Source organism: Pelophylax lessonae, assembly GCF_965119305.1.
Source record: "Pelophylax lessonae genome assembly, chromosome: 1".
Lineage (NCBI taxonomy): Eukaryota > Metazoa > Chordata > Amphibia > Anura > Ranidae > Pelophylax > Pelophylax lessonae.
Window position 1 is genome coordinate 558,392,137 of NC_138768.1, and position 19,155 is coordinate 558,411,291.

General features: G+C 47.5%; 1 protein-coding gene across 1 annotated transcript; it reads left to right on the forward strand.

The window, feature by feature from the left end:
- The first annotated feature begins 12,931 nt into the window (after positions 1-12,931).
- Positions 12,932-14,497, forward strand: JUND (JunD proto-oncogene, AP-1 transcription factor subunit). The gene has a single exon (XM_082275298.1). The coding sequence runs from the start codon at positions 13,432-13,434 to the stop codon at positions 14,305-14,307; it is 876 nt and encodes a 291-aa protein (XP_082131424.1). The 5' UTR covers positions 12,932-13,431; the 3' UTR covers positions 14,308-14,497.
- The last annotated feature ends 4,658 nt before the right edge of the window (positions 14,498-19,155 follow it).

The following is a 19,155-nucleotide window of genomic DNA, read 5'->3' on the forward strand; positions in this document are numbered from 1 at the left end:
TGGTCACTCTGCATTGAAAGGGGGCACACTGGTCACTCTGCATTGAAGGGGGCACAATGGTCACTCTGCATTGAAGGGGGCACGATGGTCACTCTGCATTGAAAGGGGGCACACTGGTCACTCTGCATTGAAGGGGGCACGATGGTCACTCTACATTGAAGGGGGCAAGATGGTCACTCTGCATTTAAAGGGGGCACGCTGGTCACTCTGCATTGAAGGGGGCACAATGGTCACTTTGCATTGAAGGGGGCACGATGGTCACTCTGCATTAAAAGGGGGCGCGCTGGTCACTCTGCATTGAAGGGGGCACGATGGTCACTCTGCATTGAAGGGGACACACTATACATTGATTACTGAAGGCCCTTTTCACACTTTTGTGACCTCAAAGTCACACAATTTTTTACAGTGTTTTTTGCCGCAAAGAAATGCCTATTACATTTTTCTGTTTGCGCCCCCCCAAACATTTTGAGCACCAGCCGCCGCTGCCTATAGGTATTGTAAACATCTCCTAAACATGCACCGTTTAGGAGATATTTACTGTATATGCAGCCGATGTTGTTATCCGTGCATATGTCATCAGGGCATGCACTTAGAAGGAACGGTCGCCCAAGCCGTTTCTTCAGAGCCCTGTGCCGTGACCGGCAGCTCCCGCACGCATGCGTAGGAGTGATGTCATGTGGCCCTGGCCATTCACACAGCCGGAGTCGGCGGACCCAGAAGGAAGACGGGTGAAAATGGATGCGTTTTGTTACAAGCAGTGCCAGAAGAATCATAACTCCACAGAAGGGTGGGTACTGTGTCCATCAATGAACATCAGAGACATGGATTTTATGGTAAGTAAAAAAATTGGATTTTTGTCTTACCGTAAAATCCTTTACTCTGAGTTCATTGACAGACGGATGCAGTCTCTGATCTTCATATTAGTAGGGTTATACAGCCCCCTACAGGAGTAGGACACTAGGCAGAAAAAAGTTCTGGCTACACCTATGGGCAGTCCCAGGGGGTATACGCTCTCTCCCTTCTATAGGATGTCAGTTTTGTATCAAAGCAATGTCAGAGAAAATAATACCAACCCAACTTAATAGAGGGGCAGGTACTGCGTCCGTCAATGAACTCAAAGAAAAGGATTTTACGGTAAGACAAAAATCCAATTTTCTCTGTCGTTCATTGACGGACGCAGTCTCTGATCTTCATAGCAGTAGGGATGTCCCAAAGCAGTGCCATAAAAATGAGTAGTGGGAACAGCAGAAAAATAATTCCCCAAGGCTAAACCATAGCCAACCAGGCAACATAGGACTCATCAGAACAACAAGATGAGACCCACATGAAACCACAAGAACCCTCAAGGGAGGCTAAAACACTATTAAACGGCAGCCTGCAAAACTTTCCGGAAAAAAGAGGCATCTGCAGATGCCAGCACATCCACCTTGTAAAACTTTGTGAAAGTGTGAACAGACGACCAGGTAGCCTTGTAAACCTGAAGCACAGATGCCTGATGGTGAAAAGCCCAGGAATCCCTAAGCGCCTTAACAGGGAAAGGAGGAACCTGACCCTTAATTGAATAAGCCTGCACAACCGTCTGTCTGATCCATCTGGAAATGGTCGCAGCAGACGTAGGCAGCCCTTTCCTTGGGCCATCCATGAGTACAAAGAGCAAATCTGACTTTCAAAAAGACTCAGTAGTCACCAAGTACACCCTGAGTGCCCCAAACACATCCAAAGTATGTAGTGAAATTTTCTTGGATGTTAGGCTTAGGACACAAAGAGGGTAACACGATGTCCTCATTTAAGTGAAAACTGGAAACCACCTTACGGAAGGACGGATCCGGACAAAGTACCACTTTATCCCTGTGAACCACTAGATAGGGAGAATGAGAGAACAGCGCCTCCAGTTTCGACACCCTGCCTTCTCTGATAAGGTAAGCAAAGGAATCTCCCAAATACTTTCAAAAGGAGGTTTCTAGAGAACAGACAACACCAAATGAAGGTCCCATGGTGGCAACGGAGGTAACATCGGAGGTGTCAAGTGTCGCACCCCCTGGATAAAGCTACGCATCAGGGAATGGGCGGCTAGAGGCCTTTGGAAGAAAATTGCCAAGGCTGAAACCTGGCCCTTGATAGTACTCAAGGCTAACTCTTGATCAACTCCCTGTTGATGGAAAGCCAAGATCTGAGCCACCAAGTAAGAGCGAGGGGGAACCCCAAAAGACTCACACCATGCAATATACGACTTACATATATGATGATAGATCTTCCTAGAAGTCGCTTTCCTCGCTATAAGCAGAGTAGGAATCACTGAAGCTGACACACACCTGTCCTTCAGCACCTGACTTTCAACAGCCAAGCTGTCAAAGCCAGCGACTGTAAAGCAGGATGGAAGATTGGCCCTTGAGACAGTAGATCCTTCCTGAGAGAAAGTCTCCAAGGAGCGTCTGCGACTAGCCTGACCAGGTCGGCGTACCAAGCTCGGCGAGGCCAGTCCGGAGCCACAATAATAACCGGAATCCCTGCAACTTGAGAGGAGGAAAGGCATACATCAGCTGATACTGACCCCACGGGGCCACCAGCACGTCCGTGGCATCTGCCAGAGGATCCCGGGAGTGGGCCACAAACCTTTGCACTTTTCTGTTGATCCAAGATGCCAACAGATCTACATCTGGAGTGTCCCAACAAAGGCACAACTGCAGGAACACCTCCGGATGGAGAGACCACTCTCAAGGTCTGTCGACTGAGGAAATCCGCCTGCCAATTTTTCAATCCTGGAATGTGATCAGCGGAGAGAGCTGGAACATAGCATACCGCCCATCGGAGGATGCCAGCCACTTTCAAGGCCACAAGGACACGTTTGGTGCCCCCTTGGTGATTGACATAAGCCTCGGCCGTTGCATTGTCCGATTGAATACCCACTGGGCAACCCCAAAGGTACTCAGTCCAGTGGACTAGGCAAAGCCTGATCGCTCTTAGCTCCAGTACATTTATCAGTAACCTGGATTCCTCCAGGGACCAGACTCCTTGAGCAGAAAACCTGCCAAGAACCCCTCCCCACCCGTACAGACTGGCATCCGTGGTGACAATTGTCCAATATATAGAAAGGAAGGATTTCCCTTGTTTGAGCATCGGGGCCCGAAGCCACCAGATCAGGGACTCCCTGGTCACCTGGCTCAGCTGGATCTGATTGTCCAGGGAATTTGGATTTTTGTTCCATTTGAGAAGGATTTCCTTCTGGAAGATTCTCGTGTGGAATTGAGCGAAGCGGACCATCTCGAAGGATGACACCATCAGTCCCAGAACTCTCATACAGGTTCGAAGGGAGGACCATTTGCTGGACAGCAACAACTGAATTGCATTCTGTAGTTTTTGGAGTTTTTCCAGAGAAAGAAACACCCTGGCTGCGGACGAGTCCAAAGTCAGGCCCAGATAGTCCAGTCTCATGGAAGGGACCAGGGACGACTTCTGAAGGTTCAAAATCCACCCAAACTCCTGCAGAGTTCTCATGGTGATCTCCAAATGTGTCACCAGCACAGTGGGAGACTCCGCACAGAGAAGATGATCATCCAGGTAACCAAGGAACGATATTTCACCCTGTCGTAACAGCGCCTGGACCGGAGCCAACACCTTTGTGAAGACCGGAGGAGCAGAGACGAGACCAAAGGGTAATGCCACAAACTGATAATGATCCTCTCCCACGGCAAAGCGCAGAAACAGTTGATGTCCTGTACATATTGGGAAGTGAAGGTAGGCATCTTTGATGTCTATGGAGGCCAGGAAATCCCCCTGATGTAGGGAAGCCACAGCCATGCGAATGGACTCCATCTTGAAGTTTTGAACTCGTACGAAGCAATTCAGGGCCTTCAGGTCCAGGATTGGACGCACCTTGCCTTCCTTCCTGGGGACCGTAAACAGGTTTGAATCAAAGCCCTGAAAACGTTCTGCACACGGAAACGGAAATATTACTCCCTGTTGTGCCAGGTCCTGTACCCCCCCAAAGAGAGCCTGTAAGCAATCCAGGGACAGTCTCACATTGGAAGGGAAGAACCTTACCGGTGCGGCGGATCGAAACTCGATCTTGTACCCGGACCGTATGACCTTGTGAACCCATTTGTCTCGTATCTGGGATATCCGGGAACCGGCAAAGAAGTCCCACCACCCCAGATATGGGTGAGGAAACACCTTCAGGCCGAAGAGGTCTTGTCTTTAGGTCTGGAGAAACTCAATTTGTGTTTGCCAGACCAGGGTCGCTTGGAACTACCCTGAGGGGACCTTGAAGGACTTTGCCTTATCGATTGACCTTGAGGGACGAAAAAATTTATGTGCTGAAAAGGACGGGCCCTGTCTGCGACGCAGGTCCTTACCCTTGTTAGCCTGTGGGAAAAAGGTACTCTTACCCCCTGTGGGACCTTTGATAACGTCATCCAGGGTAGCCCCAAACAGGCTATCTCCTTGAAGGCCTTCTTTGAGGTCTGATCTGCAGATACTGCCAAAACAGACCAAAATGGGAGCAACATCTAGCGCGGCATCGCAAACAAATTGCAGCCCCTGCACCAACTGGTCCAACAGCCCTGCAAAGGCAGGGGGAAGTTGTTTCCCCTCCAGGTCATGGCGTAGCAACTTAGCCCATTCAGTCAAGGTTTGCGAGACAAGGGCAACCATAAACACCGGTCTTACTGCAGACCCCGCTAGGGTGTACATATTGTGAGACACAGACTCCGCCTTTCTATCTGCCGGATCCTTAAAGGACAGGGAATCCTCCACTGGGAACATGGTAGCTTTATTCAGTCTTGAGACCGGAGGGCCCACTATAGGTGGCACAGTCCACTTCTTTATAAGGGACATATCAGATGAGGCAGGGGTAGGCGGAGGGCGTTTTTTGGCACCTCGCCCTTTAAAGGCCACATCCACCTGGGAAACAAAGGATTCTAGGATCGTCTAAAGTGCTTCTATGGATAGCTGGGATCCGGAGGGCCCTGCGGCCTCCTTGAGGGGGTCCGGTCTTAACACTTGTTCTGCAGGGTCCATGTTGTTGCAAAGGTTGAGAAAAAAAAACATTTTTTTTTAAGAATGTCCCACCATGCTGCAGCGCCCCCCAAGAGGTCAGGCAGAGCACACGGAAGATCTCCAGCAGAGAGAGAGAGAGAGAGAGAGACCCCCCCAGACTCACCACCCTTCACCAAACATGCACAAGGAGGCCCAGAACGTCTGCACAGCACGTGTCTGCAGCGATCTCGATCCACAGAGAAAGATCTGAGTGTCAACATTAGGGTATAGGAAGGGGTTCCACCACCAGAAAATATGCCTCTAGGAAATCCCAGAACATGGCCACCAGTGATTCTCAATAGAAATCCACCGCGAAATGGCCGCCAGGTGTACCAATATGGCCATCGAATCTTGCAGAGCACATGGGCTACAAGAAAATGGCAGCCCGCACGGCCTGCAGTGCTACTGGGGGCCCTTGAGGGGACCCCAGCCTCCTGGGCGGGATCGACAGGAAAGGGGGCCCTGGGAGTGACAGGTAAACCCCCTCACACTATAATTTGTCAGTCGGCGGCAGCGCACCCCCCCTGCCCCCACCATCGGCCTGAAGCTCGGTCCCAGCCCCCGGGAGTAATTACAAATGTCCCATAGCCCCAGTAGTGAAGGGGGGGAGGGGGACAGATAGGTGGGGGGGTGCGTGACAGGACAGAGGGGAATCCGGGGTTTTGAGGGTCCGACCGTCCTAGGGAGGGGCCCACATCCACCCCAACATCCACCAGGGGAAGAGGGGGGGAACATTTACTCACCATACCAGGAACAGGCGGGCGCCATCTCCTGACAGAACCCCTCTCCGCTGAAGTGGGGGGGCTGCGACTCAGGCCTAGGCCTGGTCGTATGCAACCTGGTGAGAAGCTTAACTTGCGGGGCCAGTCCCCGTCTGGTGGGACTATGTCGAGGCTGACCTAGCGCGGAGCTGGGGTCTGTGTGCGCTCGCTGGCCGGCTGGGGTGACCACTAGATCTATATATCCAGCCCGTCGCCTAGATGCAGCTTAGTTGCTTGTAGGTCTCACAGGAAAAAAATCCAGGGAAAAAGCTAACTAGAAAAAACTATCTAGAAAAAAACATTTTTGCTAGGACCAGAGATCCCAGCAAGGAACTAGGTCCCTACTCCTGACTAGGCAGATTAAAACTGATATCCTATAGCAGGGAGAGAGGGTATACCCCCTGGGACTGCCCATAGGCGTAGCCGGAACTTTTTTCTGCCTAGTGTCCTACTCCTGTAGGAGGCAGTATAACCCTACTGATATGAAGATCAGAGACTGCGTCCAGCAATGAACGATAGAGAAATCCCATTTTCTCTTTCGTTCATTGACCGACACAGCTCCTGTCATTCTTGACCATTGGGACGTCCCAAAGCAGTGTCAAACATGAGGGGTGGGAAACAGCAAAAAATTCCCAAAGGTAAACATTAGCCAACCAGGCAACAGGAACTCAACCTAACAACTGGTGCCCACCTGGAAAAAACAATACACCCACAAAGAGGATCAGGTCCTCTTAAACAGCAGCCTACAAAACCTTGCGGCCAAAGGAAGCATTCGCAGATGACAACTCATCCACTTTATAAAACTTTGTGTGCACGGACGACCAGGTGGCTGCCTTGCAAACCTGCGTCACTGACGCCTGATGACGGAAGGCCCAGGAGGCACTAAGCGACCTAGTACAGTACACGGGTGAGGGGGCACCTTCATGCAGAAGGAGCCTTGTCTGCGGGTCTGAAGAAGCCTTGCCAGACCAGGTTCATTTGGATTTACCAGGGGAGGCCCTGAAAGGCTTCGAGCCCTTGTCAGTCGACCCTGAGGGACGAAAAAACTTCTTATGAGCCGAGCAGGAAGGTCCACGTCTACGATGAGGTTCCTTGTACTTAGTAGCCTGCGGAAGAAAGGTACTCTTCCCCCCCTGTGAGACCTTTTATAATGTCATCCAGGGTAGCTCCAAACAGACGATCTCCTTGAAAGGGAAGATCAGTCAATGCCTTTTTAAAAGTCTGGTACACAGACTAGCATTTGACCACCGCCAAAACAGAGAGGCGAGCCATCAGAGGAGTCGTGTCTAAAGAGGCATCACAGATAAACTGCAGCCCCTAGACCAGCTGGTCAGCCAGCTCAGCAAAGGCAGGAGGGAGCGGTTCTCCCTCCAGGTCCCGACGTAGGAGCTTAGCCCACTCGGTCAGAATATTTGACACTAGGGCAATGGTAAATACCGGCCTCATTGTCGAACCAGCCAAGGTATACATAATGTGGGCCACAGCCTCCGCCTTCCAGTCAGCCGGATCCTTAAAGGCCAGGGACTCTTCAACCGGAATCATGGTTGCCTTGTTTAATCCTGGAAACCGGAGGGTCCGCCACCAGTGGCACAGTCCACTTCTTAAGGAGGAACTCCTCATAGGGGTAACGCCTAGCAGAGCACTTAGAAACCCCACGGGGATGCTTTGGTCATCTCCACTCTTTAGCAACAATTCTGACAAAATAGGTGGGGAAAGGAATCACCATTGCCGCTCTGGATGGCTTATGAGTGCCAAAGGGTACCTGCTCCTACTGAAAATGCTGTCCACAGGGCTCCACTGTCATTGCCGCCACTATTTGCCTTGGGAAACCACAAGAAAATGGCCACCGGAGTACACAAACATGGCCGCCGTGTATATAAACACACGGGCTACAACAAAATAGGGGCACCACAAGGCATACAGGGTCCCATATTAGGGGGACTAGGCCAGGCAGGATGGGGGGCCCTGGCAGGAGCCCCCACCATGTACAACCCCCCCCCGCTCAATTGATCGTCTGGTTGCACCCCCCCGGCCCCCCCATAGCCATAAGCACCCTGCCCCTACCCCAGGAAAGTAGCCAAACTACCTAATAAAATACATCCCCAGCATATTGTGGAGGGGGGGCAGAATGAGGAGGGGTGCCTGTGGGAAGGAGGGGAACCTGAGGGTCTGACCATCCCAAGTAGGGGCCCACGTCCACCCCAAAATCCTCCAGGGGTAGAGGGGGGACAGCTATTCACCATACCAGGAACAGGGTGGGCACCACTCCAGACAGATTCTCCTCTCCATCGAAATGGGGGGACTGTTGGCCAGGAGGAACGATGCGACTCAAGCCGAGGCCAGGTCGTATGCAACCTCGTGAGATGTTAAACTTGCAAGGCCAGCCCCTGTCCTGTGGGGCTATGTCACGGTTGACTCAGCACGGAGTCTGTGTGCGCTGGCCAGACTGGGGTGACTACTTAATTTAGATTATCCAGCCCGTCGCCCACTCTGGCAGTTGATAGTAGACCTCACCGGAAAAATCCAAGAGGAAAAAATGTCCTATCTAAAAATTTGACCAGGACCAGAGATCCCAGCAAGGAAATAGGTCCTTACTCCTGACTAGGCAGAAAAAAAATGTAGGGCCTATAGCAGGAAGAGGGAGTATACCCCCTGGGACTGCCCATGGGTGCAGCCAGAAGTTTTTTCTGCGTAGTGTCCTACTCCTGTAGCATAACCCAGTGGTCAAGAATGATAGCAGCTGTGTCCGTCAATGAACGAAAGAGAAAGAAAGTTTATTATTATTTGAATGGGCACGTTTTTGGAGCGGCACCATTCATTTGAATGGCCTCCCTGCGCTTTAAAAACACACCAAAGAAGCTCATGTATCAAATTTTGGTACAGAGCCAGGCATCTTTTGCGTTGCAATCTTTCCCTCGATTTTAGCGCGTTTTGTTGCTCGACAAAAATCGCGACACGCTTGGGGTGCCATGAAAAAATAATGGCATTGTAAAAACGTCCCATGTTTTGCTGCGATTCTGGATTCCAGTACGCTCAGGTGTGAGTGGAGCCTAAGAGCCCTTTCACACTGAGGCACTTTTCAAGCACTTTGGCGCTAATAAAAAAAGCGCCTGAAAAGCTCACGAAAATCTATTTCCAATAAAATCAATAAATGCTTTCACACTGGGGCTGGGCGCTGGTGGGGCAGTAAAACAAAAATCCTGGAAGCAGCGTGTTTGGAGCGCTAAAAAAGTGCCTCAAAACGCCCCTCTCCATTAAAATGAATAGGAAGTGCCTCAAAAGCGCTTAGCGTTTTAGGAGCAGTTTTTAGGTGCCTCAGTGTGAAAGGGCTCTACAAGTAACTGTTTTTTGTTTTCAGAACAGCAGGAGTGCTTTAACCACTTGCCGACCAGCCGTCGTACTTATACTGCGGCAGGTTGGCTGTTCTGCGAAACGACGTACCTGTACGTAGTTTCGTAGGACAGCAAGTGCGGGCGTGCACCGATTAGCCACAGGGGGAGCCAGTCAGTGGATCTGGCGGCCGCGATGTCCGCCGGGCACCTGTGATCGCTCCCTGCGGAGACAGAACGGCAGTCTGCTGATGTAAACACGGCAGACCGCTGTTCTTTCAGTAATGAACACAGGGATCCTGTGTTCCTCATATTTAGGAACACAGGCCTTTGATTGCCCCTGGTGTAAACCCCTTCCCTGCCAGTGTAATTAGTACAGTAACAGTGCATATTCTTAGCACTGATTACTGTAGTAATGTCACTGGTCCCCCCCAAAAGTGTCAGTTAGGTGTCCTCTGTCCGCCGCAATGTCGCAGTCCCGCTAAAAACTGCTGATCGCCGACATTACTAGTAAAAAAATAAATAAATGTGACAAATCTTTCACCTAGCTTGTAGATGCGATAACTTTTGCGCAAACCAATCAATATACACTTATTGGGATTTTTTTTTACCAAAAATATGTAGCAGAATACAAATTGGCCTAAAATGATGAACAAATTTGATTTTTAATTTTTTTTATTGGGAATGTTATATAGCAGAATGTAAAAAATATTGTTTTTTTTTTTCTTTTTTTTCAGAATTGTCGCTCTTTTTTTGTTTATAGCACAAAAAATAAAAATCGCACAGGTAATCAAATACCACCAAAAGAAAGCTCTATTTGTGGGAAAAAAGGACATCAATTTTATTAGGGTACAGAATCACACGATAGTGCAATTGTCAGTTAAATTCATGCAGTGCCATATCGCAGAAAACGGCCTGGACATTAAAGCGGAGTTTTGGCCTCAAAATCGACTTTGAGCCATCCGATTGCTCTGTGTCACCTGAAAAACAAATGGATGATTACGATTTTTTTATTTATTTACTTACCTTGTTATTGAAGAAAATATACTCACCTTTCTTCCACTTCCTCCCTCTGCGGCCCCGGCCCACGCCGTCACTTCCTCCTTGCATTGATTCCTGGGAGCTGAACGTCATCGCTCCCAGGAATCAATGCGCCTGCACCGGCCCCGCTTGTCAGTTCCGTTGCAGGCATGTCATTCCCTGCTAAACAGCTTCTGGGCATGCCCAGAAGCTGTGGAGGGATGACACGCCTGCACCGGAAGTGACGAGCGGTGCCGGTTCAGGTGCATTCTGGGAGAAGAGGACACGGAAGAGGACGCAGAAGAGGACGCGATAGCTTCAGCTGCCCACACCTGACATGGCAGCGCTGGAGAAGAAATTTTCAAGGTGAGTATTTCTTCTAAAAGGTAAGTGCGACCTGGGACAGATCAGAGGCTATCCATTGTGGAATGTACTAGCCCTGACTGTCCCGGGGGTATTTTTATCTAAATTTCACCCCCAAGGCCGGAACTCCGCTTTAAGTTCCGATTCACATATATGCGATGCAGGAACTCTGTGAATCCACATCGCATCCAACTCGCAGGCAGTTCACACTGCCATATGCAAATCGCTGGGGGGTGTCAATACAAGGGTAACACCCCCCCCCCCCCCCCCAGATCAGTTCGCACCCATGTGATCCGATTCTGGTGCGGACCTAAAAAAGGGTCCTGTGTGAGTTGTGTCCGAATGTGATGCAAATTCAGCCATTTTATTTTTTGAATTGTCGCTCTTTTTTTGTTTATAGCGCAAAAAATAAAAATCAAATACCACCGAAAGAGAGCTCTATTAGTGGGAAAAAAGGACACCAATTTTATTTGGGTACAGCGTTGTATGACCTCGCAATTGTCCGTTAAATTCGCGCAGTGCCATTTCGCAGAAAATGGCCAGGTCATTAAAGCGGAGTTCCAGCCACAAAAAAAAAATTTCAATGAACATACCCCCGGGACAGTCAGGGCTAGTACATTCCACAATGGCTAGCCTCTGATCTGTCCCGGTTCGCACTTACCTTTTAGAAGAAATACTCACTTATAAAATGTCTTCTCCAGCGCTGCCATCTCTGATGTGGGCAGCTGAAGCCAGCGCGATCCTCTTCTGTGTCTATTCTGTGTCTTCTTCTCCCAGAATGCGCCTGCACCGGCCCCTCTCGTCACTTCCGGTGCGGCCAGAAGCTGTTTAGCAGGGAATGCGGCGTCGCCCGGAAGTGACGAGCGGGGCCGGTGCAGGCGCATTGATTCCTGGGAGCGATGACGTTCAGCTCCCAGGAATCATTGCAAACCGGAAGTAACGGCGCGGCCCGTGGCCGCCGAGGGAGGAAGTGGAAGAAAGGTGAGTATTTCTTTCTACAATAACAAGGTAAGTAAAAAAAAAAAAAAAATCCTAACTATCCATTTCCTTTTCAGGTGAAGAAAAGCAAGCGGATGGCCACAAAATCAATTATGTCGATTTTGTGGCCGGAACTCCGCTTTAAGTCCTGGTTTCCCATATATGCGATGTGGGAACCCTGCTAATCCATATAGTATTCAACTTGCAGGCAGTTCACACTGTCATATGCGAATCGCTGGGGGTGTCAATACAAAGTTAATGACACCCCCAGATCAGTTCGCATATCGCAGTGCAAGCGGTCAGTTCGGACATAAATCGGATCGCATAGGTGTGTACAACCATGCGATCCGATTCTGGTGCAGACCTAAGAAAGGATCCTGTGCGAGTTGTGTCCGAATGCAATGCAAATTCAGCCATACAATCTGTATGGCTGTATTTGCATCGCACAGACATTGCATGTGATTTGCAGAGCAGTGTGCTCCGAATCACATGCGATGTCTGACATCGCATATAAGTGAACCGGGACTAATGCCTCGTACACACGCAACGATTATCGGCCGACCGATCGTCTGACTTTTGTCCAGAGTGTTTTTTTGTTGGTTGGAATGTGCCTAGACTGCACACGAATTTTCTCGGCCAACAAAAATCTACTTCAGAAGTGATGTCATGTGCTGGTTTACTTTCTGTGTGTTTTTTCTTCTCTGAGCATGCCCAGACTTGCTCATCAGATTTTTGTCTGCCGAAATCTGTACTGACTGACGAACAATCGGCTGTTGTGTTGACGGCCAACAAAAATGTTATAGCCTGCACACCGCAAAGTCGGAGTCGGAAGCATCATACTAACAAGCCGAAAATCGGCCGATCGGACGTTGGCCGAAAAATTCCTGGCCAATAATCGATGCGTGTGTACGAGGCTTTAGGGGGTAAAACCTACCAGTCTAGAAGTGGTTAATAAATGTGAAATCCTAATAAATCTCAGTTTATGACTGCAGCATGTGATTTAGTACCCCTTATCCACAAAGTAGTGAAAGTGTACATTGTAAAATTGAAGTGCTTTCCTGCGCAGTGAGTTGCCTTTCATGGGGCTGCCTCATTGCCTCTCTATATATGTCTCTAAACAAGAGTTTACCCTAGCACAGTTGTTACAGCTCTGACAACCGCGCCACTCCCCATCCACGTGTCTAAAAATAACCTCTGACGTCCGTCAGCGCAAGCCATCTCATTTACAAGAGAAAAAAGCGGGTCATGTGACTGCAGGCGGCTCGCCATTGGACGAGCTCTTCCGCCCCGGCGCCGAGGCGGTTAACGAATGACATCAGCCCAGCCTGCCTCGCAGCGCGCTCGTCCCGCCCGATATGCAAAACAGGGAACGGCCGAACGTCATTTCTGACCAATGAAAGAAGAGCTAAGTGACATCATGGTGAAGGAAACCTTATATAAGTAAGTAGGGTGTCGGGCAGAGTTAGTGGCGCTTGAGAAGTCGGGTGCGGGCCGGTGCTGAGAGGGTGGGGGTGTCTTTCTGCGGAATAAGGAAGTGGCCGCCTCGTTGTTCGGCTCAGCAAGGAAACAAAAGACTCGCTCCCACACCCTGTGAACTTTGCCTTGTGAACTTCTCCTCGTTAGTACACGAAGAAGAGGCAGCCATTGGTGAAAAGTTGTTGCCGTGCTCCCAGGAAGAGCTGTGTGAGGAGAAGGAGGAGGGGAGGGGGACCCCACCTGCCAGGAAAGTGTGAGTTCCCTGTGACCAGCACACTGCTAACAAAGGCTGCCTGCCCCTTAAAGGGATATACACCCCCCTCCAAGAACAAAGAAGCATCTTCCGGAGTGGGGGACTGATACGCCTCAAGGCAGAAAGAAAGCAACAGCCTAGCAAGTTTTGTGTCGTACCTCAGCATACAGATGGGGCTTCTTCGACTCTGCTTATATCTAGACTGTCTTACGGTATAATGGAAACGCCTTTCTACCATGATGATGTGTTAAATGTGCACCCGGCCTACAACTTCTATACTTTGGGCACCATGATGAAGAAAGACCTCAACCTGAACTTGAGCGACCAGGTAGTAGCCAACCTGAAACCTCTACGGGACGGCGACGGCCTTTTGACTTCTCCCGACCTTGGCCTGCTAAAGTTAGCTTCTCCAGAACTGGAGAGACTGATCATTCAATCCAATGGCCTGGTTACCACTACACCTACTACCAGCCAGTTCCTGTACCCAAAGGTAGCCAGCGACGAGCAGGAGTTTGCCGAAGGATTTGTAAAAGCACTAGAGGACCTTCACAAGCAGAATCAACTCGGGGTCCCGACCACAGGAGTGGATTTAAGTTCAGTGCCTACAGGTGGAAGTCTTCAGCCTCCCCTGCCTACTGATGCCCCTGTCTATGCCAACCTCAGCAGCTATTCAACAGGGACAATGGGCACCACTGTTAACTACAGCACCGACACGGTACCCTATCCTCCTCCTCCGTCTGCCCCACCTCCACCTCGAATGCAGACCCTCAAGGATGAGCCTCAGATTGTGCCCGAGGTTGCAAGCTTTGGGGAAAGTCCACCAATGTCCCCGATAAATATGGACACTCAAGAGAGAATAAAAGCTGAAAGAAAAAGATTAAGAAACCGAATAGCTGCTTCCAAATGCAGGAAGAGGAAACTAGAGAGGATCTCCAGGCTGGAAGAAAAGGTGAAAAGCCTTAAAAATCAAAACACAGAGTTGGCGTCTACCGCTAACCTGTTGAGGGAACAGGTGGCCCAGCTCAAGCAAAAGGTCATGAGTCACGTCAATAGTGGCTGCCAACTCCTTCCTCAACAAGTCCAAGCTTACTAAACTTTGGTTTCTATATCTGCATCAGTTGAGCAACTTCATTCCAAAAGAAAGGCTCCCATGCCAAATAGTGAGTTGTCCTGGCACCGTACCCTTGTTTACCTGTCAGGATCAAAGACACAGCCAAAGACAATGCCGGACTGGACCTTTTAGCTACCAATTCGTTACCCATCACTACTGGGTCTTCTTCAGGCTCTACCGTTTTTTAGGACAAGAGGTGAAGATTATTGGGGCCTTATTTTGAAGCAGGTTTACTATACAGACTGTAGCTTTGTGTTTCGGTTCACCCTTTTCTAGCGTTTTATGTCGCAAGTACTTTTGCTTTTTGACATCACTAGGTTAGAAAGAATTGGGACTTAAGGTCATTCTACTCAAAAGTGAAACTTTAGTTCTAGGTAGGGAGAGTCATATGCTGCCTCCTTATCTCTGGGGACTCTTAACGTTCTCTGTTCCCACTCCTTATTTTGCATTCTTGGTTATTTAAAATAAATGTATTGCAAAGAGAGACTGCAGCAGTTCTGCAGACAAGGGAATTGAAATCTCGTAGAGTCCTTTTAGAACCCTTGGTTTAGAAAACTCCAGCTTCTATAAAAACCTGCAATTGTCTCTTTTGGGAAGACTGACTTTTTGGTGTAAAGCATCTCCAAGGAACACAGAATATTTGACAACCTAATGTTTACAGTACCTCACTGTTTATGTGCAGTGTTTGTATTTAAAGTGTAAAACCTGTTTTAGACAAACTTGGTCAGTTAATAACGCCAAGTGCAATTACTGCTGATTTTACTTTGTATATTGCCTTAATTGTTTACAAGGTTTTTAGAGCAGTGAGACGCTAAGGGGAGGGAGGGGGCTGGTAGTAATCCCTTTATCACTGAAGGCTTTGTAACATTGCTGATCACTCCTGTATTGGAGTAGTAAGTAGGACTGTGTTATAATTGCACATATTGGATGTCATTTGTAAAATGATGTAAATGTTATATTTTACAGATCTCGTTTTGTTTGAAGTGGTCAGTTTGCTATATTTATGTTATACTGGGAACAATATTTTTAATTTTTTTCCTTTTTTTTTTTTTTTTTTTACAATACATTCCAGTATATCCAGTATTTTGGTGCCCTTATGCACAATAAAATATTGTCTAAATGGTAAAATCTGCCAGTGTGCCTGATGATGTAGACTTGTTTTGTGTGTATGTGTAGTGAAGCTATATTACGAGAATTATTTTATGTGTAGCCACATGGTAATTGATGCATACTTGATGTGCTTGTATGCAAAGACCTAGGGGTAAAATATTTTCAGTTTTTTTTTTAAATAACTTAAAGAAAAATGTTTTATCTACATAATGCACTATGAATGAGTTTTGATCATGCTTAACCTGTTCCCTGCCAGCACCAATGGAATAAAAATCCAACTTGTACTGTTAAATAAATGTTCGTAGCTTAGTGCAGTTGTGGTCATTTAATTTACCATAAACTTGCACATAAGCTAAGCCCCTATTGGGCCATACACACTATACCAGGGATTCCCAAACTATGGCCCTCCAGCTGTTGCAGAACTATACATCCCATGAGGCATTGTAAAACTCTGACATTCACATACATGACTAGGCATGATGGGAATTGTAGTTCCTGAACAACTTCAGGGCCGTAGTTTGGGGATCCCTGCACTATACGATTTTCTGAAGACTTTTTCCTTTAGATTTACCAAAACCATATAATATGAGGTCAAACCTAAACACTTTCAATTTGTATGCAATCTGGCAGGCCCTTGCACTACATAGAAAAGGTAAATCTGAAGGAAAAAGTCTTCAGAAAATCTTATAGTGTGTATGGCCCTTTAGTATTTTGGTGGATGGGCAGCTGTTGGTCACGTTCCGAGATCCTAGAAAACAAAGTTCTCCTGGAGAGTGCAAAATCTGTTGCAGCTCTGCATAGAAACCAATCCGTTTCCATGTTTTTTTTAAAATGTAAAGTTTAACTGAACAAGCTGAAGTTAGAAGCTGATTGGCTACCATGCATAGCTGTAGCAGATTTTTCACTCTCCAGTTTTGGTAAATCGACACTGTGAACCGAAAAATCGTCATTTTGTAAAAAAAAAAAAAAAAAAATTCTTATTTTTGCCAAATGTTAATAAGATGATTCTAGTATCTGATATCATCACACACCTCTGATCATTTTACAGTGGATATAATTAATCAGAGAGGTTTGGAAACCTTTTTTATGGCACTTTTCCACTGCAAGTACCGGCTCGGCCCTGCTTGGCCCGGTTTGCTTTTCTACTGCTGGTAGCACGGTACGATGTTGGAATGGTTTGGTATGGTTTGCTTTTCCACTAAAGTTAAGTGGGTGGGATAACAACGATTCTCTGACCAATCAGTGGCTAGTAGTGACTGCATGCAAAGGATTGTGGGATATGGTACCTCTTGGAACCACAATTGAGGTGGTACTGTTTTTGAGAGCTGTACCCTTTGGTTCCATGCAGTGGAAAAGCGCTGCTGTACCGAACCGTTCCTACAGCGTACCATGCGGTACCAGCAGTGGAAAAGCACAAAAGTGAGCCGAACCATTCGGTTCCATGCAGTGGAAAAGCGCCATTAGATCACTACTGTTCCCCACAAATAAGCAGTTCATAGAGCTGCCATTCTACAACTCTCGTGTGCTGCACCCTCCCCTCTTATATTGACTCGAGCTTCAATGTAAATTACACCTGTGGGCTCTTCAAGAGGATATTTATAAATTCTATTAATACTGCCAAGTGCAATTACTGCTGAATTACTTGTATACTACCTTTTGTTTACAAGATTTTTAGAGCAGTGAGAAGCTAAACGGGAGCAATGAGACAGACGTGGGCTTCCTAAACACATGTGCGAACGCATTTGCGTGGGTACAGCAGCCCATTTATTGCAGCGGGCTCCCATACCTGTGAGAAACACAGGGAATGAAGTCCCTGACCCTTTTGGGGCCGATTTTGGGCAAAATCGCTACAATGCTGGCTAAACATAGCAGGTGTGTTTATGTGCCATTCATTTTTAATGACACCCAAAATGCGTAGTGGTTTTGCGATTTAGCATGTGGCAAGCTTGGCAAACCGCATCGGGCAAAGCTTGTTGCCCAAAGAGGAGCGTCTTTTGGGTGACAGGCTTTGCAGTTGGCTGTGCGACAATCGTGGCAAAACCACACCGCATTTTAGGTACTATTAAAATGAACAGCACACAAACACGTGTGCTGCGTTTTGCCAGTAGCAGTGCAATTTGGAATCGCAGGCAGAATAATGTCAATTCCTTCCATGATGCCAAATCTCTAGATGTGAATGGGGCCTGAGAAATAGCATCACATGCAGCACAATTCAGTTTAGCATTCACAAAATCGCAATGAATGGGGTGCCATTAGGAATTTCTCTTTGGGTCAGCAACACATGCGATTTTTGCATGAGTTCCCCAGCTACAGAGATGTGAACCTAGCTCAACTTATAAGATTGCTACTTGATTTATACATTTTTGCCTCTGCTGCTCTGAAGTAGCACAGTGACAAAATAATACCTGCCCTTTACCATTTTATTAATTGTGCTTGTTTTAAATAAAAAAAAAAATCTGTATAATCTACAATGCTAAACTGTCTTGGGCCTCATGAACATGAGCACCTGTGGCCCTACAATGTAAAAGTTGGGGGTGTTTCCCCACTTGGTATCCACAGGTAATTTGTACAGACTCCCAAAGAAATCAAAGTCTTTGCACAGGTATATGCTGGTGCTTGCCTAAGTAGTAAGTATGACAGTCTACGCCCATGGTTAAATGAATGTGTGGGTTTAAACAAGTACCAGCGCATACAGCCATTGATTTCTGTGGGCAACTGTATGCAGCACTTGTGGCTTCCAGGAAGATAAATACACCTGAATCTGGCCCCAGGAATATTGCATTGTAGAATTAGTATTGGGGAGGGAGCATATTTTCTCAACTACTAGAGAAAACTAAAGAGCTAGTTATAAATTGTATGGGATATAAAAAAAAAAAACACCCATAAGCTGACAAATTATTGTCAGCCAAATAGCATAACAACTTCTAATGTATATGATCTGCAGCATCATTTCCCCTCATGACACCTTGCAAGAATGGGTTTATGTTATCCTGGTGCCAGTTATGTGTCTGGTACCCTTTTATGTGCATGTTGTAACCAAATAATTTAGCCAAGGATTACTTACATTTAAATGGCCTTTAATGCAGGGAGGAGGCTTCCTGATCACCTAACTGTTGTGATTGGCTCTCAAAGTAGTCACATAATCAGGAGACATGGCTGCTGCCTCCCAATCAGAATCTGGGAGCTAGAGCTGTCAGTGACGGCTCCGTAAGTGTGCATGTAGCTAAACGCACTCCCTTGGCACTTATTACCGCTTCAGAAATCTGAATATCCACTCAAATAGCAACTTTTTGAAAGCATTTGACCCTTCCCTCCCCTCAAAACTCACTCTTGCAGGTCTTTGGCTTGGCAATTGGTTATCTGGGCACTGTAGGAGGAGACGTATTCCATGTGCCTTATACCTATAAGTGTTTGATTTTGGGAGTGTGGTTAAGTGGAATTCCAGGAAAACTGCTAAATACATGATTACAATACGTTTAAGTTTACCTTTTGTGTGCCTGATATACCCTGCCCTGGGAATTCGTCTTTGAAAAAAAAAAAAAAAAATTAATTTAAAGGCCCATTTACACCAGTAGCTGTGTATTATTATATTGGCGAGTAGTGCTTTTTATTCTGAATGGCACCCCAACGTCTCCAACCAAAACATTGATGTGCTAGTTTGTAACATGATGCAATTTGAACTGTAATGGACTTTTCATGGTCATAAAAAGTCCCGTTCTG